Source organism: Chelonoidis abingdonii, chromosome 9 (assembly GCF_003597395.2).
Source record: "Chelonoidis abingdonii isolate Lonesome George chromosome 9, CheloAbing_2.0, whole genome shotgun sequence".
NCBI lineage: Eukaryota > Metazoa > Chordata > Testudines > Testudinidae > Chelonoidis > Chelonoidis abingdonii.
Window position 1 is genome coordinate 15,810,077 of NC_133777.1, and position 26,511 is coordinate 15,836,587.

Consider the following 26,511-nt stretch of genomic DNA (forward strand, 5'->3'; position numbering starts at 1 on the left):
AGTCCTGGGCTCTGCCCAAATCACCCATGTAAGCAGGAGTGGGGAGTGCTGAGGAGGCAGCACACTGAACTCCTGGATGGGAGTATATGCCTCACATCACTTGTTTTTGGCTGGCAATTGCATGGCTGCTGCTGCTGGGCAGGGAAGAGCTGCCCCGACATGCTGCTCTCCTCTGGTGAAGGGTACTGTGCATAGACCCTTAAGGGAAAAGCAGAGGAATAAAATGAAAAAGGGAATGATCCTGAGGCTTGGAAGCCCCTGTTAAAAAACCTCTGTTAGGGACCTTCCCCTAGCTTAGTCTATATTAAGAAGGAACTAATAAATACCTCCACTACTACTACTAATAGAAAAGACAGAGACAAATGGGCTCTTACTTGTGAAGCCATTTTGATGAGAACTTCATCTTCGATCCACTCCCCAGTAACTGCGTTGTACCTGCACAGTTAGAATTCACACCTCTTAGTACAATGCACAAGGAACCAAAAGACTTTCCCCCGTTTCACAGCTGATCCTAGCTGACTGGGGAGTTGATGTAAGATTCTTCTCTCTGTTCTATCCTACAGAACACTGAGCCTCTCCACTCCCCAACTCTTCATGGCTGCCAATATATGACTTAGGAAAGAACACTAGCAAATGGCCTCCTCAGAGGGCCACACTGTGGCTTGGCCAACAAAAAGCCTCTACTCCAGAGCCAATGTAAACTCTGCAGCAGAAATTAAGACTCTGTCCACACTACAAAATGGGCCTGATTTGCTGTTATGTTAAAGCTCCTCCAGGCTGCTCTTGCAGGGTATACAGGGTGGAAGTGGTCCTCTGAGAATATCTGCTTCACAGGGGGCCTTCCTGGATGGTGCAGAGCTGGCCTAAGACGTCTACACCAGCCCTGTTCCCAGGCCCTGGCATAGGGGTGGATTGGCGGCACAACAGGGGTTTGACCTGAGTGCACTGGATTATGGCTATTCTCTGCCTCCCAAGGCCCATAGGGGGCCTTGAGAAGCAAAGCACAAATTAAAGTAGCCCTGAGGCTACTAAATCTTACAGCAGGAGCTGGGCATGCCTCTGTACAACCCTAAAATATAGGGAGTACAAAGGTGTTAACCCCTCCTCTTCTCATCCCTTTCCCAAGCACAGGAATGGACTAACTAAGAATCAAGACTGTTGTATTCGCAACACATGACTGTTTCTAGCTTGCCTTTCCTGACCAGTCTGGACTGATTCCCTCCTCCACCCTCAAAAACTATGCCTGACCAGCCATTCTATCTACAAGTTACTTCCCCGATAGCCTACACAGCACAGCTTTCAGGGGAAGGAAAACCAGGCCCTGTTCTTTATATTGGGCTATTTCAGTAACCCTAACGCAGCACTTTCATTATTAAAAATGCCCAAGAAGTAAATAAATGTCAGTTCCTCAAATTTCAAAACATACAAAATGCTTCATGGCTGTGCAGTGTAAACGCTTTGGCAAAGCATGTGCCCAAAGCACTATATGCAGGTCAGGGGCCAGGACTGGTTTCAGCACATACACTATGCTGTGCTATTCTGTTCCTTTGAAGGGTTTACATTCCAGCCTCATGGAGCACTGCTGCACGTCCACATAAAGAGACTGCTATTTCAGGAAAGGCACATAGTGTTACAAACAGGCAGAACTGTTTATAGCTTCAAATGCCATAATAATTTTGTTTCTTTCCTTATTGGATTAATTCTAAGGAATATTTATAAATCAATCAGCAACACTCTTCTCATTTACTTCCTGTCTGCTTCTTGCAGATTTGGCTAAAGTGGGAGAAAGTCTAAAACATTACACTATTTTTTGAGCGAGTACAGTCTTTATAAATGCTAGTTATTTTCATTTTAGATACATTCTTGCCATGGATATTGATTGCACTTATATACCTAGATAATTATGCAGACTGTATGAAAAAATGAACATAATCCTTTGAAATATACACATGTAACCCAATGGAATCTGCTTAACATCACTATTAGAAGTAGAAACATTTACAGACCTATAACGTGTGGCATATTCTGTTTCAATGTCCTCAAGATGAAATTCTGCCCAGGGATCAGGCATGTGTTTAGCTTTCTGAATGGCATGTTTCCAGGCTTCCTACAGAAGTTAAATACTAGCAGGTTATTTATATCAAACAACAACCCAATGATTACAAGCTTTATAATCACATTATCTACTGTACCTTTGGACCTCAGTGTTGTAAAGAAAAATACGCAGGCAGACCCTTGTGCTCATGTAGAGTCAATGAGCTGGGGGGCGGGGGTGCACGGACCAGCTTGCATATATCTCTTTAAAGGATGAGAGACATATTTTCTAATTTCATTCCTCTCCCCTTTCTCTAATTCAGTGGTCCCCAAACTTTTTCCGCCATGCTCCTCCTTACCCATAATGGAACCTTATGTGTGTGTTCTCCCTCCGGGAACCGCAGCTGTGGCCGGGAGTGGGGCCCGGAGCCGAGGCTGCAGTTGGGGCCGCAGTGGGGGCCAGGACTGGGGCCGCAGTAGGGGCCCAAGCTGCGGCTGGGCCAGAGTGGAGCTGGGGGCAGAGTGGGATTGGGTGATGCTTCCTCCTCACCTGCCATAGGGGCTGGCCTTGGCCTCACCATGCCCCCCGAATGTTCCTCTAGGAGGGCATGCCCCACTGCTTGGAGACCACTGCTCAAATTGGTACTGGTTGGGTGCAAAACACCATTCAAATTTTACAATTTCAAGTGCAATGATAAAAAGCACAGAAATGTAAAGCATTAGATTCTGATTTGATTTATACCACAGTAAATCAAAGTGAGAATTTGGTCTAATACACACACGTATGAACTGAGAATAACTTGCATAAAATGCAGTAATTTTATAATTTTCAGTATTTATAATAGCTATCTACAATAATATTTAGTAGCCAATGTTAATGTTACAGAAATTTACTTAAAGAGAATTATATTTTAATTGGAAGTAACATGTCCTATCAGTGCAAGTAAAGAACAAACCTGCTTTGCAAAAACCAAGGCCTCAAAACTGAGCTCACCACAAGATGCAAAAGCAGAAGAAAGTAGTTATGCAAGTAAAATAGATGATTATTATAGTTCCAGACAAGTAGCTATTTCAGTCTCCATCAAGTCACAGTAACTCTGAAAATGCATAAGTTGAAAATTCAATAGTTGTTTCCACAAGCCACTCTAAATGCTTTTTTCTTAACACTTATCCTGTCCCCCTATTTTACACTATGCCCAGAGCCCCTGAGGTCCAATCCTCCAAAGTGTTAAATGCATTCTGCAAGATGCCAAGTACCTTCAATCACTACTCATGTGAATGAGTAACGAGTGTGCTCAGCACCTTGCCAGGGTCACTCAGCACCCTTGACAGCCTGGGTCCTTTGTGCCAGCTCCTATCTGAATCTGTGGCAGGAAATATTGATTTCTGGAGCACTGTTTATCACTTCTGTGACTGAATTTACAATATTTTTAAATAGTTTTAATTTTCTCTAGAAATTAAATATCAACAAACGCTGAACAATTACACCACAAATATCTATCAGCACTGAAATTCCTTTGCAAACCTTTATATTTTATAATAGTAGGGACCTTTATAAAATAAATTTACATTTTCAACAACCAGGTCCATTCCATTCCATTGGCAAAGCAGCATATTCTAAAAGCAAATAAAAAGCCCCATCTTCTCCACCCATAAAACCCAACCATACACAAAACACATTAAATGAAATAGTTAGAAAATATTCCTGTCTGTCACATGACAATATGGGGCTGCTTGATGTCACATGATCTGATGAGCTACATGGCAGCCTCCATTTGTAAGCTATGTATAGGAAAAAGTTGAATAAAAACAGGGACACACCCTTATGCTCTACTGAAATATACCTGATAGTTTCCAAGGAATCATGTGGTCATGGGGTGTATGAAGGAAACTGGCCTTTTTGAGGTGTTTGGAGAGTGGCTTTATCCCCTTGTCTATGGATTTCACCCTGGAAGGTGCTGAGAGCCCCTGAAAGGTACTGAATGAAATTAATGGGAGTTGAAGATGCTCAGCACCTCATAGGTTTGAGCCCTACACTTGTGTTCTGGTTTTCAAACAGAGAATCAGCATTAAGAACACCAATTATGCAAGCATCACATTTCTTCTGTTTTAGATTACACAAGGGTGACAAGTTAGAAAATATAAATGAAATAAAAATACTCTAACATCCCCTTTGTTCTTGTTAACAATAGGAAATGTAAAAAAACAACTATGTACACATTTCTAAAAGTAAATGACTATTTCAATATAAACAAAAGATAAATTACAAAGAACAAAAAATTCTTCAAGGTAATGTTCTGCTTTGGTGATTTCTATGGGTGAAGCTGCATCAGTTCTTCTAGAGTATAAAATAACTAATCAAAATACCATTTTTTAGAAAAAGACTTAAAAAGCATCCACTATGAAAGGTTCCATTTTAACCTACTCGACTACGGTCATCCACAGAGCCATGCTTAGATTGTTGCTGTGTGTCATTCTAAAGAATACACAAGACACATTAAAATAGGAAAATGTACATAAGACAAATGATCGGTTAAGTGTTTTCTTCTTTGCTAAATGAAAAATGTCTGTTTCCCACTTAGGATAAATCTACACTGCAATTAGACACCCACAGCCAACTTGTGCCAGCTGATGCGGGGCTCAGGCTGACGGGCTGTTTAATGGCGATGTAGACATTCTGGCTCAGGCTGAAGCCCGATCTCTGTGACCCTCCCACCTTGTGACGTCCTAGAGCCCCGGCTCCAGCCTAAACCCAAACGTCTACACCACAATTAAACAGCTCCTCAGACTGAGCTGCAGAGTCCGAATCAGCTGGCATGAGCCAGTCACGGGTTTTTAACTGCAATGTAGACATACTCATAAGCTGTTTTTCAAAATGTGCATTCCAGAGTAAAATACAACCTTAGATTATCTGTGCACAAATCTGTTCAAGTCAATGGACCTGCATATGTAAGTACAGGTTAAAGCACTGGAGAAATTATTTGGTAGAAAGATTGAGGGGTCTGATCCTGAGAAGAACTGCATTAATTTGAAGTCAATGAGAATCTGCCATTATCTTTGGTGGAAACAGAATCAGGCCCAACGGGAGTTGATGTTGCTTTGCAGGACCAAACTCAAAATCATAACAGAATTTGGCTCAATATAGTGTATAAACATGGAGACAACAGCTGCGTTAAAATTCCCTCACCCTCCGCAATCACCAAATGGCACATGATTCAATTACTATGTTTGTAGTAACTGATATCTATCTAGAATTAAAACAGATAATAGCTTGCAAAAATTTCTACTGTATTAGAATGTCAAATACATTACAGTAAATCAGCTGTGGTGGGAAAGTCAACATGTCTACCACGTTCAGAGCCATAGCGTATTTGTACATACAGACCCTGTTAGCTAATTATTAGGGCCCTGCAAACATATACAATTTGTATCCAGATCGGATCCACAAACATGGTCTGCAGATATCTGTGGATATCCAGAGATTTGGAGGGCTCTGCTAATTATACAAGGCCAGAGCATACTTTTTTTTTTTGTTCGTTGCTGACTTCAAATTTAAAAAGTCACAAAACAATGTCCATTGAAAAACAATTTGCACCAAGAATTCTACAATGCCTACTCAGTTTGACCTTCAATGCTTGGTCCATGCAGCCCAATAATATCGTTATTTTCTGTTACTAAACCAATTGTATTATAGGCTAGATTTAAAGATTCAGAACCTGATCCTGGAAGATGGTACGTACCTCTTGTGAGGTGCTAAGTGATCTCACCTTGTAAGAACTTCAATGGAGGCATTCAGCTCCTTGCAAGATTAAATCCTCAGAATGAAATTTTGCATATAATCTTATGCCTGAAACACCTCACACTATTAGCAAATGTTGAATCTGCTGGGATGTTGAATCTGCTAGTGGTTTCTGCTTATTCTCTGAGACAGATGATTTGTTAGCCCATGTAACTATACAGGGTTTGGGAGTGGCTCAACTGAAAGAGCATGAGAGTGTAGGATGAGCAGTTTTGGGGTACGGATCTAGGGGCAACCAAGCCTGGGGAGCTGAATTTGATATTATCATTGTTACTGTTAATTACTTTGCTAATAAAGCTAAGCACTCAGAAAGGGGGTCAGTTTTTGACTCCATATAGTGTGTGGACTTTGTTTTAGAGCAGGTTGGGAAGGACAACTCTGCATACCTAGCTAGCCTATCAACTAAACGTACAAAGCAGTTTTTTCCTTTCTTTGTACTAGCTAACCCATATATTCCACATTTTCATGCTAGGATCACTTATAGTTTAGTAAATAAGAATTTGACCACAAGTTAATTAAACTATCTTCAAATCCCAAGGACAGTATTATTGCAAAATAAAATAAATAAATAAATAAATAAATAAATAAATAAAATTAAAAAAAACATGCTTTGTTGAACTGTCCTGTTTTCACCACCCAGTGACTTATCACATGTAAAAATTATATTAATGCAAAATTACAGCTAGCATTTTAAACACACAAAAATCAGGAAGTTCAAAGTTATGGTTCCTAGAGCAACTTCAGCTGACTTCCTTACCTGTAGACAATATTTTGTATTACTGCATATAGTGTTTAATGCTTAATACATACAGTGAAGATGGGTAAAAGTAGAAACTCAAATTCAAATGTCTTCAATTTTTGGGGATTAGAGCATTCAATCTGAATCCCTGTATCTGAACCTGTTCTTCCGGTTTTAGTTTCAGGTCCAATCCAGTTTCTTTTTCAGATAAGGCCAAACTCTTACAAGAATTGCCATTTCACAAGATTTCAGCCTCAGCGGGTGAGAAGCATAAAACAACAGGTGATCTGGCACAATTTCTGCCATTTTGGATTGAAACCTTTCCTAAACTGCCTGCAAGATTTCAGCACTGTGAAACCTAAAACCCAATCCCTAATCCCATACAAATTTTACTCTGGATGTGGACCTGAACGCTGAATCCTGAACACTGAGCCCATCTGTAATACAAGTATAATCTTTTAAACTGGACACCAGGCTAATATCCGGATGAAGAGGCCATTAAAAATAGTGTGAAGAGACTTATAAAATGAGCTGAATAAAGTTTATATTCATTTCATTTTGTCTTCCTTGGCAACTTCTTCATTGACAGATAAGAACTAAAAGCCTTTCACCTACTAAATATTTGGTTAAACACCATTTAACCACTTGGCACTGAATAAATGGGTCCCCCACTACATGGATTTTATGCTAATTCTGTCTCATTGAAGCAGTAGTCATTGCAATTTGCTACCTGTAGCAGGGTGGATCCCTGCTCCGGCCCTGCAGGGGTTAAAAACAGCCCAGGGAAGGGGCCGGGGCTGGAGAAAGCAGCCTTTTCAGGCCTGGGCCTGATTGGAGCAGTGCTAGCAGCTGCGCGGCCACGCCCCAAAACTGAGCACAGCCGCCTTATAAAGGCAGAGAAGACCAGGAGAGTCCTCTCTCTGCATTCACAGGGAGAAAAGGCCTGCTGCTGTGGGGGAACCAACAAGTACCCAGGGTAAAGCAGGGCTGAGGGAAGGCAGCGGAGCTCGGGGAGACTCCTGCCTGAAACGCCCCAAGGCTGCAACGCCATAGAGTAGGCTGAGAAGGTACTAGAGGGATTGCAGGTGCAACCACACGGTAGCCAGGCAGCAGGTCCAAACCCCCTTGCCGATGATGAAGAGCCTTACACACTGCAGTCTGCCACCAGGGCAGGGGGCTAGCAATGACGGACAGATTGCCAAGACCACTGAGGCAAAGTGGGGATAGAGCGGAGGGGGTTCCCAGGAGGAGGAAACCCTTAAGAGAAAGGGGTTACTGCCAAGGGGGCAGAACCCCACATAGAAGGGGCACTGGGGTCCAGGGAGGGACACGGGGCCAGTAGCGGAAGCCAGAAGGCGGATCACCGGCCTGCAGAGGGCGCTCCGAGCTGTGTATGTGAGCTGATTCCCTGAAGCAACCAGCAGGAAGTGCCGCGGGGGTGAGTTCGCCCGCTTACATTACCACTAGGCTAAATTGGGTACTGACGGCTTTGTCTACACTACGATTTAAAGGTATGTGGTTAGGATATGTTAGTGGACATGTGCTAACTAACATGTGGAATGGGGGAAGCAGTAGATGTGATCTATCTTGATTTTATTAAGGTGTCTGACACTTACACATGACATTTACGTGAGAAAATGAGGGAAATGTGGTATGGATTAAATTACTACAAAGTGAGAGAACAAGTGGTTGAAAGACCATATTCAAAGAGCAGTTATCAATGGTCTGCTGTCAAACTGGAAGGGCATGTCTAATAAGGTCCTGGGTCAGGTGCTATTCAATATTTTCATTAAAGATTTGGATAACGTAGAGGAGAGTATGTTTATAAAATTTCTGACTGACACTAAGCTGGGAGGGGTTGCAAGCACTTTGGAGGCCAGAATCAGAATTCAAAATGATCTTGACAAATTGGAAAAATGGTCTGAAAACAACAAGATGAAAATCATTAAAGACAAGTGCAAAGTACCACCCCAGGAAAGAAAAATGAAATGTACAATTACAAAATGGGGAATAACTGGCTAGATGGTTGTACAGCTGAAAAGGATCTGAGGGTCCTGGTGGATCACAAATTTCAACAGGAATTAAGAATGTGATGCAATTGCAAAAAAGGCTAATAACATTCTGAGGTTTATTAACAGGAGCGTTGTACGCAAGACATAGGAGGTGATCGTCCCTCTCTATTTTGCACTGGTAAGGCCTCAGCTGGAGTACTCTCTCCTATTCCAGGCACCACACTTTAGGCAAGTTGTCGATAAACTAGATATAATCCAAAGGAGAGCAACAAAAATGACAAAATGTCTGAACCAGAAGAAAAGTTTAAAAAAACTGGGCAAGATCAGTCTTGAGAAAAGAAAACTGAGGGGGAGAGCAGACAAATCTTTAAATATGTTATGGGCTGTTATACAGAGGACAGTTCTCAATTGTTCTCCATGTCCGCTGAAGGAAGGGAAAGCAGTAGTGAGCTTAACCTGCAGCAAGGGAAACTTAGATTAGATATAGGAAAAACTTTCTAACTATAAGTGTAATTAAGCTCTAGAATAGGCTTCCAGAGGAGGTTGTGAAATCCCCATCATTGGAGGTTTTTAAGGACAGGCTGGACAAATACCTGTCAGGGATGGTCTACGTTTAGTTGGTCCTGTCTCAGCACAGGGGGCTGGATGTAATGGACTCTCAAGGTCCCTTTCAGCCTTAGATTTCTATGATTGTATGTTTTAAAACTCTACTGCAAACAAGGCAGTGTTTAACCTGTGCTCCCTCCTAGGCTTCAACTCAACCAGTTTAACACACTTTAAATTCTAAGCTGCATTGTCCACACTAGACTTCTAGGTCTTGTCTTCACTAGAAAAAAATATATATATATTTTTAACATTAACACATGTTAAAATACTAGTGCAGACAAGGCAGTTGTAGCTGGTTGAGGTTAACCGTGTTGGTGAGCTGAGGGATTACGTCAAATATCTACACTAGGATTTTAACATGTTGTCATTGGGTGCCCACCTCTCAAGCACCCCTTCATGGCCCAAGGTCAATCTGTAGGCAGCTTGCTTCTGTTCCCCTTTCAAGGGGCTTCTCAAATAGACTCCACATGCAGGCTTTCTGTCCAGTACTGCCTCTCCTTGGGGTCTGGTTTTATTGACAAAACAGTTCAAAATAAAAAGTCTCCTCAAGTCCATTTGTCTACCCTTTTATTGGTCACTTTCAGGCCTTTCCTGCCTGTAATCTCACTTGTCTATAATTTCATTCTCCAGTCCCAGGGTCTGCTCTTTCATCATACCTGCCTCTGTATTCCAGTGTGGTCTCCCTGAACATTTTTCCCTCCTCCCAGCTTCCTGCTGCTCTTTATAGGGGAATCAACTAATCCAAGCTCAGGTATGACTCCTTGGTAATTAGGGTAGACTTGCTCCAGGCCTCTGCCACTTAGGGACAAGCCACCCTGTTACACACCTGTTAGTTAATGTGTGTTAAAAATACACTCTTATTCCTAGTGAACACAAGGTCTTAGGTGTTCGCTAATACTTGTGAACAATACACATTTAAATGCTGGTCTAGACAGAGCCTAAAAAATGTCCCAATTTAGCAGAGTCCTCAGTTAAATCAAGTATATTAGGAGGGTCTATAACCAGAAGACAGTTGTGGTTCTCAAGGCTCTAAATTGTGACACCTCCCCCCACATCCCAAGGGCAATCAGGAGGGCAGCTATGCAGACTCTACATGTGCTAGGATCCTCCAGATGAGAGGGGTCTCCAGTAGGAGACCTACAGGTAGATTCTGCTCCCTTTGCATTGTCTGATTGGTGCAAAGGGAGCAGAATGGGGCAGCGGATCTGCCCCACAATATGCACTGACTTTGACCTTGGGCAATGTAATATGTTTGGCCTTCAGGCTGAAATGGTTGGATACCACTAGAGCACACTGTCTGGGGCTGGTGGTAGAATGTACTGTGAAATTTAACATCAGAGCTCTATTATCAAAATGTAAAGAGCCCACCACAAGAAACACATCTAAACCCATCCATCTAAATGATGTTCATTTATGTTGTCTCAAATTGACTGGTTTCGTTCAATTAAACTCATAGAGAGGATGCTCAGTTGGGGCCTCTGCCTGTCCAAGATAGGAGATAAGAGGAGGGTGAAGCGCGGGGCTAGCAACACACACCGCGGAAAATATCAACGCTCTAACATAAACGCCAACTGACGACAGAGACTTTTACCTGCTGTGAAAAAGAATGGAGTCTTCAACTCGAGAGATGAATGACGCTGGGTCGTGAAAGCTGTGAGGAAAGCCACAAGCTGATTTACCGCTTTCTTGCAACCAGGAGTATTACCATAGAGCACATGGATAATGTGAGGACCAAATGTACGATCAAAAGACAGCGCAGGTTGCAGCAAGACGAGAAGCAACAACTGACCCTATTAGGCATAGCGACCGCATAGCTGATGCAGCTGGACAGAGACGACTGTATGACGGAGAGCTGTTCCTGTATCTAGGACATAAGAGAGGGACGCACCACACACAGAGTAGAGCTTCATGTTGTCCAAGCAGGCACAGAGAGCACTGATTGGTTGGGAAGCAAATGGTCCGGATCATTCACAGCATCCTTCAGAACTAAAATGAGAGGATTAAGATGAATGTTTTCAGTGCTACGCTCCAACTAATGACAGCGAAGAGGAGGACAAAGATTAATTTTACAACAGACCCAAGAAAATATTAGATTTCTCCACAGACAAAGACGACATCATTCCTTATGGGAGACTTAAATGCAAAATTGGACCTGACAAGCAGAGATACGAACAAGTCATGGGACCTCCGTCTGGAGAGATGAATGAGAATGGAGAGAGATTTGTGGAGTCTGTGTGCACTTAACAACTGTGTCATAAGAGTAGCAACTTCCTCACAAGCGATCCACAAGAGTACCTGCGTATCACCAGGCAGGCACGACAGAAAATCAGATTGACCATGTCGATTAGCAAGAAGTTAGAAGATCCTTGCAGGACGTTAGAGTTAAAGAGGAGCAGATGCGGCGTCCGACCATCACGTAGTGGTGGTAATGATTGAAGCTGAAGCAGGACATGATAGATACGTCAGACAGAAGAGTGAAAGTACAACGTCGCCGTCTGAAGGACCTATAACAGACCAAGGAAGTTTGGACTGATGCTGAAGAATAAGTTTTCAGTATTACAGGATCGGTTGGAAGACAAGAGACAGTGCACTAACAGATGAGAAAGTAGAGAGGCACTTAGGTTAGTATGTCCAGGAAAGTGCTTGGAATTAAGAAAACACCAGCCAGCAAGATGGATCACAACAGAAGGACCTTGACCAAGATAAGACAGGAAGAAGAAGGCAGCAGTCAACAACAGCAGGACTGAGCTGCAAAGGCAAAGCTCAAAAGAGTATGCTGAAGCCACACAGAGCAGTGAAGAGGAATATAAGGAGGACAAGAGAGATATGGATGAACTGGCAGCAGAAGCGAGCAGGCAGCATACAGCGTAACATGAAACAACTGTATGATACTACAAGCGACTGTCTGGAAAGTTCAGCAAGCCAGAACATCCCGTAAAGACAAGCAGGAAAGTCATAACAGGAAAAACAACAGAACAGATGGGAGGAGCACTTTGAGAACTCCTGAACAGACCAGCACCACCAAATCCACCAGACATTAACCCAGCCAATGAAGACCCTCCCAATAAAATGCGATAAACCAACCAGAGATGAGATCAGAAAAGCCACACCATTGATGAAGAACAGGAAGGCGGCTGCACCTGATGACATCAGCAGAGGCCTGAAAGCAGATCTGGATGCTTTCAGTGAAAATGCTGACCCCTCTTGAGAAGATTGGAGAGAAGAAGTGATTCCGCAAGACTGGAAAGAAGGGATATCTCATCAAAACCCCAAGAAAAGAGACTTAGCCAACTGTGCCAATTAGTAGAGAGAATCAACTCCTATCGTGCCAGGGAATGCTCTTCAACCGAGTTCCGTTAGAGAATGAAGGAGCCGTCGATCCACAGTTACGAGATGAACAGGCAGGTTTCCGGCTGAACAGATCAATGCACGCACCAGATAGCAACGCCGAATCATAGGTCGAGCAGCTGTGAAGTGGAAACTCTCGTACATCAACTTTGTTGACATGAAGAAAGCGTTCGATAGCGTGGATTGGAGACCCTCTGGAAGCTCCTTCGGCACTAATGCATTCCAGCAAAGGTGGTCAACTGATCAAGAACATCATATGAGGTATACACTGTAGAATGATTCATGGAGCGGCAGCTCACTAACCAGCTTCCAGGTGCGAACTGGAGTCAGACAAGGATGCTTGTTGTCACCAACTTTCCTCGTCATTGATGGATTATGAAGACATCCACTACGAGCGTAGGAATGGAATCCAGTGGACGTGGGACCCAGCTGATGACCTGGACTTTGCTGACGATCTGCGCAACTCCTTTCGCACAGTAAGAGAGATGCAAGAGAAGACCAACACTGTGGCAGCCACGTCATCACAGGGGGCCTCAACATTCACAAAGGACGAGAACCATGACTTTAGATATTCACAATCAGCCAGACACGCAGTACACTGCATGGGCCGGCAAGAAGTCTCGTTCCCTACTAGTAGCATCATCGCCAGCAGGGGCAAGGCACAAGAGTAAGATGGTAAGGCAGGGCACTTCTTACAGCTCAAGAACGAAATATCTGGAGGCTCGAGAGCTGTCTTTGGCAAAAATCGACTGATTCCAAACACTCCAATTGAAACATCCTACTGTATGGAGCTGGAACGGGAGGACAAAAACACCACAGGAAGATGCAACTTCATGTAATAGCGCTCAGAAAGGATTCTCCTGATCTCTGGGCACGTAATCACACCTCTTGGAGAGGACCCGTCAACTCCCAGCAGAGGAAGAAATCAGAAGGAGAAGGTGGGGTTGGATAGGACATACACTACGCAAGCAGCCAACTAACATCACCAGACAGGCACTGCGGTGGAACCCCCAAGGCAAGCGGAAAAGAGGCCGTCCAAGAAACAACTGGCGACGCGACCTTCAGGCTGATAGCAAAAAAAATGGGCTATACCTGGAACCAGCTAGAGCGAATGGCCCAGGATAGAGGACTCTGGAGATCTGTGGTTGGCGCCCCATACCCCGATTGGGGTGACGGGCATGAGTGAGTGAGTCGTTCAATTAAAGATACTCAGTTCAGGTTCATTGCTTTGCTTGGTATCATTCATGAAAGAACGTCTACTCTCATAGCTCAAATTTTGACATTAATATTGCATTAGATTTACAACATCTTTAAAAACTGCAAATCCATTTATTTGCATTTTTTAAAGCAGCTGAACTACAACAGTTGTGCAGTCCTAAACTCGAGCCTGCTAGAGTTCCATGTATGGAGTTCCCACTGAATTCAAGTGGAGTTTTGTAAGGGAATCAATGGCAGGATCAGGTTATTGGCCTAACAGATTTAACTACAAATCTGGAAAAATAAAAGCTGTAAACTTCTATGAAAATTACAAGAAATGAAGCAGCGAGAGAGATAAATGAGATTAGAAGACCATTTAGACTTGAGCCCAATGCTTACCTTAATATTGAATGAGTTTCTAGGAGAAGAGCTAGATCTGTAATGTTCATCTTTTGCTAAGTTGTTGAAATAATTGGCGACTTTGTTGTTTGCAGTCTTGTTAGATACTGGGTCATCTGTTATCGGGCAGATGTAATAACTATCCTCATCCTCACTATCAGCATCAGGATAAGTTCCAGAGACTGTTTTAGTTGACCTGGCATTATCAATACCTTCCATACAAAAGATAAGGTCCTCGTCCGCCATGTTTGTGGGAGGTTGGTTTAATTCGTGCAATGATTAAAACAGCCAGTATTACAATACACATTTGAAATGAGGGAAGAACCTGGGAGAGAGAGAGAATGAAATTAAAAAAAATCGAAGGCCCTGTTCTTAAAAAAAAAAAAAAAAAAAAAGCATGAACCCAAAATTTATACTCGCCAGCATTAGCAAAAATTAGTCAATCTGTACATAGGTGAATAAAATGGGTATCTGAGCACTTACATGTGCCTCTCAACTCCCAAATGCAGGATTTGGGCTCCCAATTTAGATACCCAAGTTTAAAATTGTCACAGGATAGAGAAAAATTGGCTCAGAATAGAATAAGAATTTAAATATAAAATCTTCGGGACTGCAACATTGGATTACTCTAGTTTACCTTTAGTAGCATTCCAGGCTCCATTTATCAACTTCCCTCTTTGAACATATCTACTCTTACTTGTTTAAGAACTTTGGGCCCGATACTACAGTTTTTACTCAAGCAAAACTCACATTGACTTCCCCATAACTCTGTGTATTTTGCCCAATCCAAGGACTACAGGATCAGGCCCTCTGTTTTCCAAAGGCAGCTTTTCCATCAGGGGATCACTTACAAATGAGAACGAAGAATAGAATTAACAGACTCCAGGGAAAGAGGTTACAGAATATTACTGGGAGTGGATGGGGAAGGTGAAACCAGAACACACTTTCTGTGCCAGGAAGGTTTTATATTACTTGGTCCCCAGCTCACACGGGCTAGTCAGTCCAAAGTAAATCACTGTGTGTGCACCCAGGATGCCACATATGTCCTTTGAAGTGAGGACAAAGGAGGCTGTCAGACAGTTGCTGGTGCTCTAGCCATTAAAGTGAATTAAAAGAGTCCAGGTTGGGGAAGGAGAAGGGGAGGAGGGAATGCACAGGAAAGTCACACTTCAGTGCTCTTCTCTGACTTAAAATCTCACTCTGATCCCCTTCCCAACAGGAATGCTCTTGCTGTCAGTTCCTGCAACTGAACTCTCCAGGAGCACTGGCTGGCTTGCTCAGTGGTAGCCCCTTCTCTTTGAATGATCCACCAGAGCCTGGAACTGGCAGCCTTCAGGGAAGAACATTTATTTACATTATGTTTTCTTTCCTCTCTTGATTTTGTTCATTCCCATCTGGTGACAAAGAGCCTTATCCAAAACTCATTGCAGGCAACAAAGGTTTCAGTGGTCTATGGAACAGGCCCAGGGTTTGGGATGACATTAGTTCAGACATACCACGTCTCTATCTGGCAAAGACAGGCCCTGTGTTGAAGCAAAACAGTCAAACTTTTTCCACTCTGTCCACCCAAAAAGAACATAAGAACGGCCGTACCGGGTCAGACCAAAGGTCCATCTAGCCCAGTATCTGTCTACTGACAGTGGCCAATGCCAGGTGCCCCAGAGGAAGTGAAGCTAACAGGCAATGATCAAGTGATCTCTCTCTGCCATCCATCTCCATCCTCTGATGAACAGAGGCTAGGGACACTATTCTTTACCCTTCCTGGATAATAGCCATTTATGGACTTAGCCACCATGAATTTATCCAGTTCCCTTTTAAATATTGTTATAGTCCCAGCCTTCACAACCTCCTCAGGTAAGGAGTTCCACAAGTTGACTGTGTGCTGTGTGAAGAACTTCCTTTTATTTGTTTTAAACCTGCTACCTATTAATTTCATTTGTGGGACCCCTAATTCTTGTATTATGGGAATAAGTAAATAACTTTTCCTTATCCACTTTTCTTCTACATCACTCATGATTTATATACCTCTATCGATTCCCCCTTAGTCTCCTCTTTTCCAGCTGAGACGCCTACCCTTTAATCTTTCCGTTATGGGACCTCTCCAAACCCTAATCATTTTTAGTTGCCCTTTTCTGAAACCTTTTCTAGTGCTAGAATATCTTTTTGAGGTGAGGAGACCACATCTGTACACAGTATTCAAGATGTGGGCGTACCATGGATTTATATAAAGGGCAATAAGATATTCTGTCTTATTCTCTATCCCTTTTAATGATTCCTAACATCTTGTTCACTTTTTTGACCACCTCTGCGCACTGCGTGGACATCTTCAGAGAACTATCCACGATGACGCCAATATCTTTTTCCTGACTCGTTGTAGCTAAATTAGCCCCCATCATATTGTATGTATTTGGGGTTATTTTTTCCCGTATGCATTACTTTACATTTATCCACTTAAATTTCATTTGCCATTTTGTTTGCCCAATCACTTAGTTTTGTGAGATCTTTTTGAAGTTTCTCACACAATCTGCTTTGGTCTAACTATCTTGAGTAGTTTAAGTTTAGTATCGCCTGCAAACTTTGCACCTCACTATTTACCCCTTTCTCCAGATCACTTATGAATAAATTGAATAGGACTGGTCCTAGACTGACTCCTGGGAACACCATTAGTTACCCCTCTCCATTCTGAGAAATTTACCATTAATTCCTACCCTTGTTCCCTGTCTTTAACCAATTCTCAATCCATGAAAGGACCTTTCCCTTTTATCCCATGACACCTTAATTTATGTAAGAGCCTTTGGTGAGGGACCTTGTCAAAGGCTTTCTGGAAATCTAAGTATACTAATGTCCACTGGATCCTGCTTGTCCAACAGTTTGTTGACTCTTCAAAGAACTCTAATAGATAAGTAAGACACGATTTCCTTACAGAAACCATGTTGACTATTGCTCAACAGTTTGTTTTTCTATGGTGTCGACAATTTTATTCTTACTATTGTTTCGACTAATTTGCCCGATACCACGTTAGACTTACCAGTCTGGTAGTTGCCAGGATCACCTCTACAGTTTTAAATATTGGCGTTACATTAGCTTCCAGTCATTGGGTACTGAAGGCCGATTTAAAGGACAGGTTACAACCTTAGTTAATAGTTTGCAACTTCACATTTTGAGTTCTTTCAGAACTCTTGGGTGAATGCCATCTGGTCCGGTGACTTGTTAATGTTGAGTTATCAATTAATTCAAAAACCTCCTCTAGTGACACTTCCAATCTGTGACAGTTCATCAGATTTGTCACCTTACAAAAGGCGGCTCAGGTTTGGGATCTCCCTAAACATTCTCAGCCGTGAAGACTGAAGCCATAAGGATCCAATTAGTTTCTCGCAATGACTTTATCGTCTTTAAGTGCTCCTTTTGTATTTTGATCATCAAGGGGCCCCACTGGTTGTTGAGCAGGCTTCCTGCTTCTAATGTACTTAAAACATTTTGTTATTACCTTTGGAGTTTTTGGCTAGCTGTTCTTCAAACTCCTCTTTGGCTTTTCTTGTTACACTCTTAAACTTAAGCTGCCAGTGTTTGTGCTCCTTTCTATCTGCCTCACTACGATTTGACTTCCACTTTTTATAGGAAGTCTTTTTATCTCTCATTGCTTCTTTTACATGGTTGTTAAGCCACGGTGGCTCTTTTTTTAGTCCTTTTACTGCGTTTCTTAATTTGAGGTATACATTGAAGTTGGGCCTCTAAGCTTTCCTAATCCAATGGCTTTTAAAGGCCAATCTCTGTTTTCTCCCCAGAGCTCAGAGTTTTGTAGATTAAATGGTATATTTTAGCAATTTCTCTTTGTTACCCACCGTAGGTAGTTTGTGTGTTTTTTATCAAAGCCATAGGATGGGAAGGGACTTCCTGAGTCATTGAGTCCAGACCCTTGCTATTGCAGGCAACCTTGTCATATAATTACCTTCATAAATTTATCAAGACCCAGATTAAAATAAGTAAGTCTCTTGCCCCCACCCCACTCCTACTGGATGGCTGTTCCAGTGGCTCCAGACCTATCGATCATTGTATTTAAACACTATACATCAATAAGCACGTCAGGCATAAATAATAAATTGGACTAATTCTATCAATCCCTGGTGCTCCATGCTTCAGCAACCTATCCCCTTTGTTCATTAAGTGACAAAACCATGAGCATCTAGCTCATATTCCCCAATTTCTGCCCCTGGGAATTTGTATTTGTATTCTTTTGTATTAAACAAGCCTGGGAGACAATTATCAAGCCCTTTCATAGCTAAAGAAAAAACTAAACAAAATGACACCCTGCTGGAAGATCACTATGAAGTCATTTTTCTTCTCTTCCTAGTAGTTCCATGATCTTTCCTCATAACTAATCTCAATGGTCCAAAAACTTTGCAAAAGCATGGAACCTTCCTGAAGACTTATCAGGATCCCGAGGGGTATAGCTAGCTTAAATGAAATGGCATTGTCTGCAGACCACCCTTAGTCTTCTGGGCGCAGGTGTAACCCCACTACAGATGTCAGCATGTAATAGGCCATCTTTATCTGAACAGCCTCCACTCTGATTAAGGTGGAGCATCACATACTGGCATGGATTCCACTCCCATGTGAAAGATGGGATGACGGCAGGATAGATCATAGAACTCTGTGTCACACTGGGCCTGTGAGATGGATTTTGGGCACACATGACTTAATTTTTTTAATATTCCAGTTATTTAATTTCGTCTGCCTTGTCTCCATAGCAGGAACTGTCTTTTCTAAGGTGAAGAATACAACATGAATCTAATCTAGTGTTACGTTTTTATTACCTTCTAAGTAGGAAACTCTGGTGTTTCAAAGTTTCAGTTACTTCTGCAGAACTGTGTAATACAGGAACTGACATCACAATAGCACATGCAGAGCTGGAATACACAATGATCTACTTCTGTCCACAGTATGACAGTGGATTTGGGGAGAGGGCAGATCATCTCACTTCTCTGCTCTTAATTTAGCCTGTTTTTTGTACAATCAGGGGTGTTTCTTATGAAGAACAAACTTTTATTTCAAGCCCTCTTCTCCCTTTTTTAAACTTTGCTGCATTTTTTAAGAACATTACCCCTCGTGGCACCTGCTCCTCTTCGTAATACGCTTACACAAATTGGGGGTTTTCAATTATGTCCATCAGAAATTTCACAGAAGGTAATTACTCTAGAGGAAAATAACTGTCAGTGCCAAAATACTTTCCACATCAGCTCTCAGGGTGCAAAAGATTGAAATTGTAACTCTCTCACTGATACACACAACGTAACCTTCAGGAGGAAAGATTTAAAACACACTTAAAATTAAGATAAAAGGTCTAAAGTGTGCCACACAGCAATTGGCCTGTGTAAGGAGCAGTGTGAAGGCACACTACCCTTGGGAAGCTCAGCCAGGCACAACTGTGTGACAGATTGGTAATAGAAATCTGCCTGAGGGAGTCCTTGGGCCTCTGACAATTGCTCCTGATGCACCATCCTTTAGGGCTTGTCTACATGGGAAAGTTTTACCAGTTTAACTATATCAGTGTAATTATACTAGTGTAATTGATATACCAGTATAACTTAGTATTACTCCCTGTATGGATACTCTGATGGCATTTTTCAGTTAGCGCAAACTCCTTCCAAAGTGGCATATGCTAAACCAGGGGTAGGGAACCTATGGCACGGGTGCCAAAGGTGGCATGCAAGCTGATTTTCAGTGGCACTCACACTCCCCGGGTCCTGGCCACCAGTGTGGGGGGCTCTGCAGTTTAATTTAATTTTAAATAAAGCTTCTTAAACATTCTGAAACCTTATTTACTTTACATACAAACACAGTTTAGTTATATATTATAGACTTATAAAAAAAGACCTTCTAAAAAGGTTAACATGTATTATTGGCATGGGAAACCTTAAATTTATAGTGAATAAATGAAGACTCAGCACACCACTTCTGAAAGGTTGCTGACCCCTGTGCTAAACCAAAAAAAGATCATCTTCTACTGCAATAAGAGTGCCCAAACAAGGAGTGATACCAATAACTATAATTGTTTAAATTCACACCTTAGCTTATACTGGTATAACTGTCCTGAATAGACAACATTTTATCTAGCATGTACTAGGCATGTCACAATCCAGCCTGAAATAAAGAAGTCTCTTTCCAAATGAAAACAGGAGAGAGAGACTGATTTTTGGAAAGGGCAGAGAATCCTGCCATATTTTCATTAATTTTAAAAGTGCAGACAAATGTAGACAATCATTTAGTCAACAGCAATTGGAACAGGTCAAAAATCAGAGCACTCTTTAACAAAGTATCTGTTGTTAATTTAATTCATCACTATGACATGGTCACTTTCCATTTAACTCCTATGCTCTCAACTTTCTTATAATTCCCTGCCACAACGTGGGGACGTTTCCTGAAAAACTGGCCATTGTCAACGCTGACTCATTCTCTCTGTTATTAACGGCATTAATTCAGCAATCCAGGCCCTTGCAAACAGCGAGGATAGAAGAGGACACATGGTGGTACTTGGTTCCAAAGTTATACAAAAGCAGGTACAATATGATCCATCACTCTTGGGACTAGGAATCAACTTGCTACAAATCTTCCTGATCTGATACATCAAAGCATTTCACCATCTGCTCTTACATAGGTCAGTCACTGGCTAAAATTACAATTGGTCTACTTCCATTGCAAGCTATACTGTATGTATCTCAGTTAAAAATATTACACGACTAGTTTATTACAGCTCATTTAACGGGACTAGTAAAATGAAATAAAAAGATGACACTTCTTCAGTTTTTAAAACTTTGGTAAATGATTGTTAACATTTCAAAGGTAACAAGAAGTAGAAATTGGATCCTACTGTACCCACTACTAACAGAGCAGTGCAGAAAGCAAAAATTCAGTAACATGATGCAACATCATCACATGTTTATATTAAAATTAGTTAATTCTTTTCCTATAATTCCTGAGTGACAGTAAGAGCAAGTGTTTCACAGAGGCTTTCTATACATACCACTGCTCCTAAAGCAAACAGTAATGGAAGTCATGTGCACATCAAAAAGGGAAGCTGTGTGTGGACTGTTGTCTGACTAACTTCACATATCTTATTATATCAATTCTAGAGAAATTGTGGATGGCTGAGCACTGAATCACTCACAGCTGTTACTCACCTGAGCAACTTATTACGAAATAAAATAGTGGAACAATGGGAAGCATGTTTACTGAGGCTCAGGTTCCACCCACAGTGGCGGGTGGAGATTTCCATGCATATCTTCCTCAAAAGACTATTAATGATGATTTATCAGAACTCAAACAGATACATTGTTATTATTAATTCAGCTCCATCTTGGGATAGCTGTGGATTTCAAGCTTCGGTGCAGAAGCAAGGCACCAGGCAGGTTTTCACACCCTTGATGATACCCTGCTGATCTTTCATGTTTTCCTGGCTTTACGCCCCTCACTCCCCATACACACTCTTAAAGTTCCATATTAGAAGACTCTTTTCAAAGCCCACTGACTCCAGTCCTCAATAAGTCGGTCACACTTCTGAGCAATGTGAGGTGTTCAGCCCCTGCTTGTGTCTCTAGAACAGGGGTGGGCAAACTATGACTTAAGGGCCACATCCGGCCCTTCAGACATTTTAATCCAGCCCTCGAACTCCCGCCGGGGACCGGGCTCGGGGGCTTGCCCCTCTCCATGCATGCCATGGCTCTGCATCGCTCCCGGAAGCAGTGGCATGTCCCTCCTCTGGCTCATACACATAGGGGCAGCCACGGAGTCCCGTGCACTGCCCCTGTCCCAAGTGCTGTCCCTGCAGCTTTCATTGGCCAGGAACCACAGCCAATGGGAGCTGCAGGGGCGGTGCTTGCGGACCAGGTAGCATGCAGAGGCGCCTGGCCACACCTCCACATACAAGCCAGAGGAGGGACATGCCGCCACTTCTGGGAGTGGCTTGAAGTAAGTGTCACCAGGAGCCTGCACCTCCGATACCCTCCCACGCCCCAACCCCCTTCCCCAGCTCTCATGCCCTCTCACCTTCTGAACCCCTCCATCCCAGCCTGGAGAACCCTCCTGCATCCCCAACCCCACCCCAGATCTTGCACCCCCAGCCTGAGTCCTACCCCCGACACCCCACCCTCTGCCCTAGCCCGGAGCTCCCTCCCGCACCCTGAATTCCCCATTTCTGGCCACACCCCAGAGCCTGCACCCTGAGTCAGAGCTCTCATACCCTCCCACACCCCACCCCCAATTTCATGAGCATTCACGGCCAGCCATACAATTTCCATACCCAGATGTGGCCCTCGGGCCAAAAACTTAGCCCACTTCTGCTCTAGAATGACCGAGTGAGACCTGGGATACCTCATGGGAGTGCAGGGACACCTCTCAGGGTGGTATTGTGCCTACTCACTAGTTGCAGTAGCATGCCAATTCCAAGAGTGTATAAGGGCCACCCAAATATAGCTTCTAAAACAGAGAAAGTGACATTTTAGGCCTGGTGTCAGGGGCAGCTCCACTGAAGTAGAAGAATTGCACCTGTTTCTGCTAGGGCTGAATTTGGCCCATCAGCTATATTTGCTGCCCAGCAACCCCCGATTAGGAACATGCGCCTCATTATACACGATCAGATTTCCTCCTCATATGCGAGTTTGTCTCCCACTCTCAACTTCCTGCCTTTTTTTCATACTGCTTCTAAACTTAAAACAGATTCCCCCTGCCCATGAACTAAACTACATCCTGGCCCCAGTAAAATTAACAGGAGTTTTTTCATTGACTTTAATGGCGCCAGGATTTCACCCCTAGTTCCTGCTCTACCCTAACTCTCATCTGGTCTCAAACTGTCCTCCCAGGCAAAACTGACAAAGCTGATGCCCAAGATGCATACATTTGGAACAGCGGAAAACAAGCTTCCAAATGTTCACAAGGGGGGTAGCTGAGTTTGACAAATTTACTGACAAACATTTGTTTAAATGTGAATTTTGGCAGGCAGATAATCAGCTTTTTCTGTGCACATTTAAAAGGCAGAGATGAAATACACAGAGCAACTTCCCTCATGTTCTTCCATAGCTGGAAGCCCCCTCAGGTACTAGAGTAATTAAAGCGTCAACGGTTTGCACTTACACCATGTGGTGCTTTAGTCCTTCAAAACACTTCATACACATTAGGTAAAAAATCCTTAAAACGCCCCTGAGTTACATATTCTATTTTACAGACCTGGAAAGCAAGACACAGGGGATGGAAATTATCAGACACCTGAGGGATTCAGATGCCAATTTCTCATTTATTCTCATAGGAACTGCAAGTCCAAATCCTTTAGGCAGCTTTGAAAACTCTCCTAGGGAAGTTACAGCCAAAATTTTCAAAACCTGACACTGATTTTGGGTTGAAGCTGCTCCTAAGCTCCAAGACCCCTTTGCTCACACAGCAGGTAAGAGCTGCAAGGGTGTGAGACCTGGCTCCATGGCTGGCAGAGCCCTCAAGAAACAGGGACCGCAGGGGAGCCCTCTTGGCACACAGCGCTGGCTACACCTCTCCCTGCACCTGGCCTGAGCTACCCCCCTACCTGCACACCATCCCTATCTACCCCTCACCTGCACCCAGCCGCTAGATACCTCTCCCTGCATACTGAGCCACACACAGCCCCAGCTACCCCTTTTCCTGTACCCTGAGCTATCCCCTGCCCACATACAGCCCCTAGCTACCCATCTCCGTGCATCCTAAGCTATCCCCTGCCCACACACAGCCCCTAACTACCTCTCTCCCTGCATCCTGAGCTACCCCTGACCACACACAGCCCCTAACTACCTCTCTCCCTGCACCCAGAACTACCCCCTCTCTGCATTGTTATGTTTCCCTCTAAAAAGTTGATCACAACTTTTAAGTGCGCTTTTCAATTTGATTCCAGATATTGCATTATTTGCATTAAACTGAATTATATCTGTTCATTATTGTCTGTAATTCTATCCATCCTTTTGCATTTAAAAAAAATCTTCTTATTCTGTGTACATCAAAATCTGAACTATTTAGTAGCATTTTCTTTTTGTGACAGTTTGGTACATTAACACAGCCTGAGTTTAATCATTTCTACTGTACATACAATGTTCTTCCCCCTTGTGTAAGGCAACGTGTCACAGCTCAACCTTGGCAATAAACTGATGTGTCAATGGGAGTTTTTTCCCCTTCATCTGTTTGATTCTCACATACTGTATTCCTTTGGCTATTTGGACAAAGCAGCATGCAGGCTCTTGAGAAAAAAATCTGCTGACTAATACATTTTAGGGTCATTACATCAACAATCTGCGGTCAAAACAGTCTGGTAACATCTCATCCTCCGCTCAGAAACAGGCAAAAAGCTCCTTGTGAGGAAACTGTCATCGGAAATATGGTTTTACAAAGAGCAAATTACCACTCCCTGATCACTGACAAATTCAACCCTACACCAACCCACAACAGGCCTTCAATTTCATTAGCCATTGGATGTTTCTGAACTTTACATCCGTATATAATTAACACACACATACACACCACCTTCTACAGTAACAGGAAGCCCTTGTAAAAACATTACTGTATAGTAATGGCCTCTGTGAAAAGGAAGGTTAGTATTCTACAGTAATCGCCCTGGTCTAAATACTACAACATATTTGCCAACATTCAAAAGCTGTCAACTGGGGGCATTTACAGAGAAAAACAGGGAAAGACCTTTTAGCGCTATAATGGGAAATTTTTGCCAGGATCAAGTCGGGAAAAAAAATAAACAGCTCTGTGAAAAAGTAAAATAAAACAGGGACAACTGGCATGTATGCAACAGGACAAGAATAGCTCTCCCTTAAAAATACTGCAACTATGGTACATAAATAGTCCCCACACAGGTAGTATACTACGGCAAACTGTAATATTCTGGATAATACTGTGTGAATACGGTAGTATACTGAATAAGGGGAATCAATTATTACTAAAAATGGGTGTTAAAATACAAACGTGTCCATGTGTAATGTGCCATACTGAGCGCTAGAGCGGGCACACAGATTGAGCAGGGTTTGCAGGGCGAGCCGTTTGCCAGCCCTGCCCAGCGAAGCAGCCTCCTGACCCCCTCCTACCGAGCACGGAGAAGATATGCTGCTAATCTGGGAGCCCGGACAAAACCAAGGTGGAGAAGTAGGCTCCATGGCAGAGCCTGGCATACCTTGTGCAGACAGACACCGGTGCAATGCCTGGCCTACCTTGTGCAGACACACACGGCTCCCGGAGCAGCGGGCAAGGAAGCAAGGCTCTTCTCCCCGCTGCAGCTGCACACAAACGCCGACGAGCACTTCCCGCCGAGGGTCATGCACCAGCTGCTGTCCCGGGGAGCGCACGGGGACAGCTCGCGTCTCGTCTCGGAATCAGCCTCTCTCGCTCTCCTTCGCAGTCCCCGCGGGGACTCGCTGGCTGGCTGCACCCTCCCTCCGCAGGCTGGCGGAGGGCGGTACTGCAGCAGGCAGGCAGGCCTGGGGTGTCGCTGCCTCATGCACAGCGGCTCTCTGCACGGGGACGAGAAGCTACAGCCTGCGCGGAGTGTGAGCTCCCGTCCCCACACGTGGTGTAAAGCTCCCCCAGAGACTCACAACGACCGCCACCCCCATTTGCTCCGCTCGTTGCCGGTTGCATCAGCCCAGCCTCGGAACCTGCTCCTTACGATTTGGGGGGGGCCTGAGTGTTGAAAGTAGAGTGTGGCACCCAGGAAACATTGTCCCTCCTGTCTGGTCTCGTGCTTGGAGGGACTAATTAGGGACACATGACAGACAGTGCCTTGGGACCCCCAAACTCACAGGATCGCCTCCTCCATTCCAGCCAGCAGAATAGTGGAGGGCAGGGTCACCAGCCCCTGAAACGACTGCAGGACCCCAAGAGTCTTTTCCTTCTCATTTTTTAGTTTTCTTCCCTGTGGCTAGTGCTAGCGAAAGGTACCAGACCTACTCACAAGGACCAGCATTCAAAGTACACCTTGTTTCCCACCCCTGTTCTGAAACACCCAAAATAAATGAGTTCGAATGATCAGTTAGATGCTCTCTGTTTATCTTATTATCTGACTGCACTATTGTCATTAACAGATAGTTCCGGGTTAATGTCTCTTTTACCTGTAAAGGGTTAACAAGCTCAGTGAACCTGGCTGACACCTGACCAAAGGACCAATCGGGGGATAACATACTTTCAAATCTTGGTGGAGGGAAGTCTTTGTTTTGTGCTGGTTTTTTTTTGTTGCTGTTCTCTCTGGGATTAAGAGGAGCCAGACGTGCAACCAGTTTTCTCCAATCTTTCTGAAACAGTCTCTCATGTTCAACATAGTAAGTAATAGCTAGAAGGCGGAATAGTCTTTTTGTTTGTTTTCTTTA

At 43.4% G+C, this 26,511-nt stretch overlaps 1 protein-coding gene across 6 annotated transcripts in view; it reads right to left on the bottom strand.

Moving 5' to 3' along the window:
- The window catches only part of EEF2K (eukaryotic elongation factor 2 kinase), a 59,625-nt gene that overhangs the window by 23,052 nt on the left and 10,062 nt on the right, over positions 1-26,511 (bottom strand). The window contains exons 1-5 of one of the 6 annotated variants that reach the window (XM_032802112.2): positions 25,360-25,616; positions 14,885-14,980; positions 14,135-14,459; positions 2,007-2,107; positions 375-435 (exon numbers count right to left, since the gene is read on the bottom strand). In XM_032802112.2, the coding sequence (XP_032658003.1) occupies positions 375-435; positions 2,007-2,107; positions 14,135-14,380 (408 nt within the window). In that variant the 5' untranslated portion in view covers positions 14,381-14,459; positions 14,885-14,980; positions 25,360-25,616. Of the gene's footprint in view, positions 1-374; positions 436-2,006; positions 2,108-14,134; positions 14,460-14,884; positions 14,981-25,117; positions 25,230-25,359; positions 25,617-26,511 lie in introns of those variants that run through there. The other 5 variants (XM_032802113.2, XM_032802111.2, XM_032802116.2 and 2 more) reach the window with 5 other exon arrangements.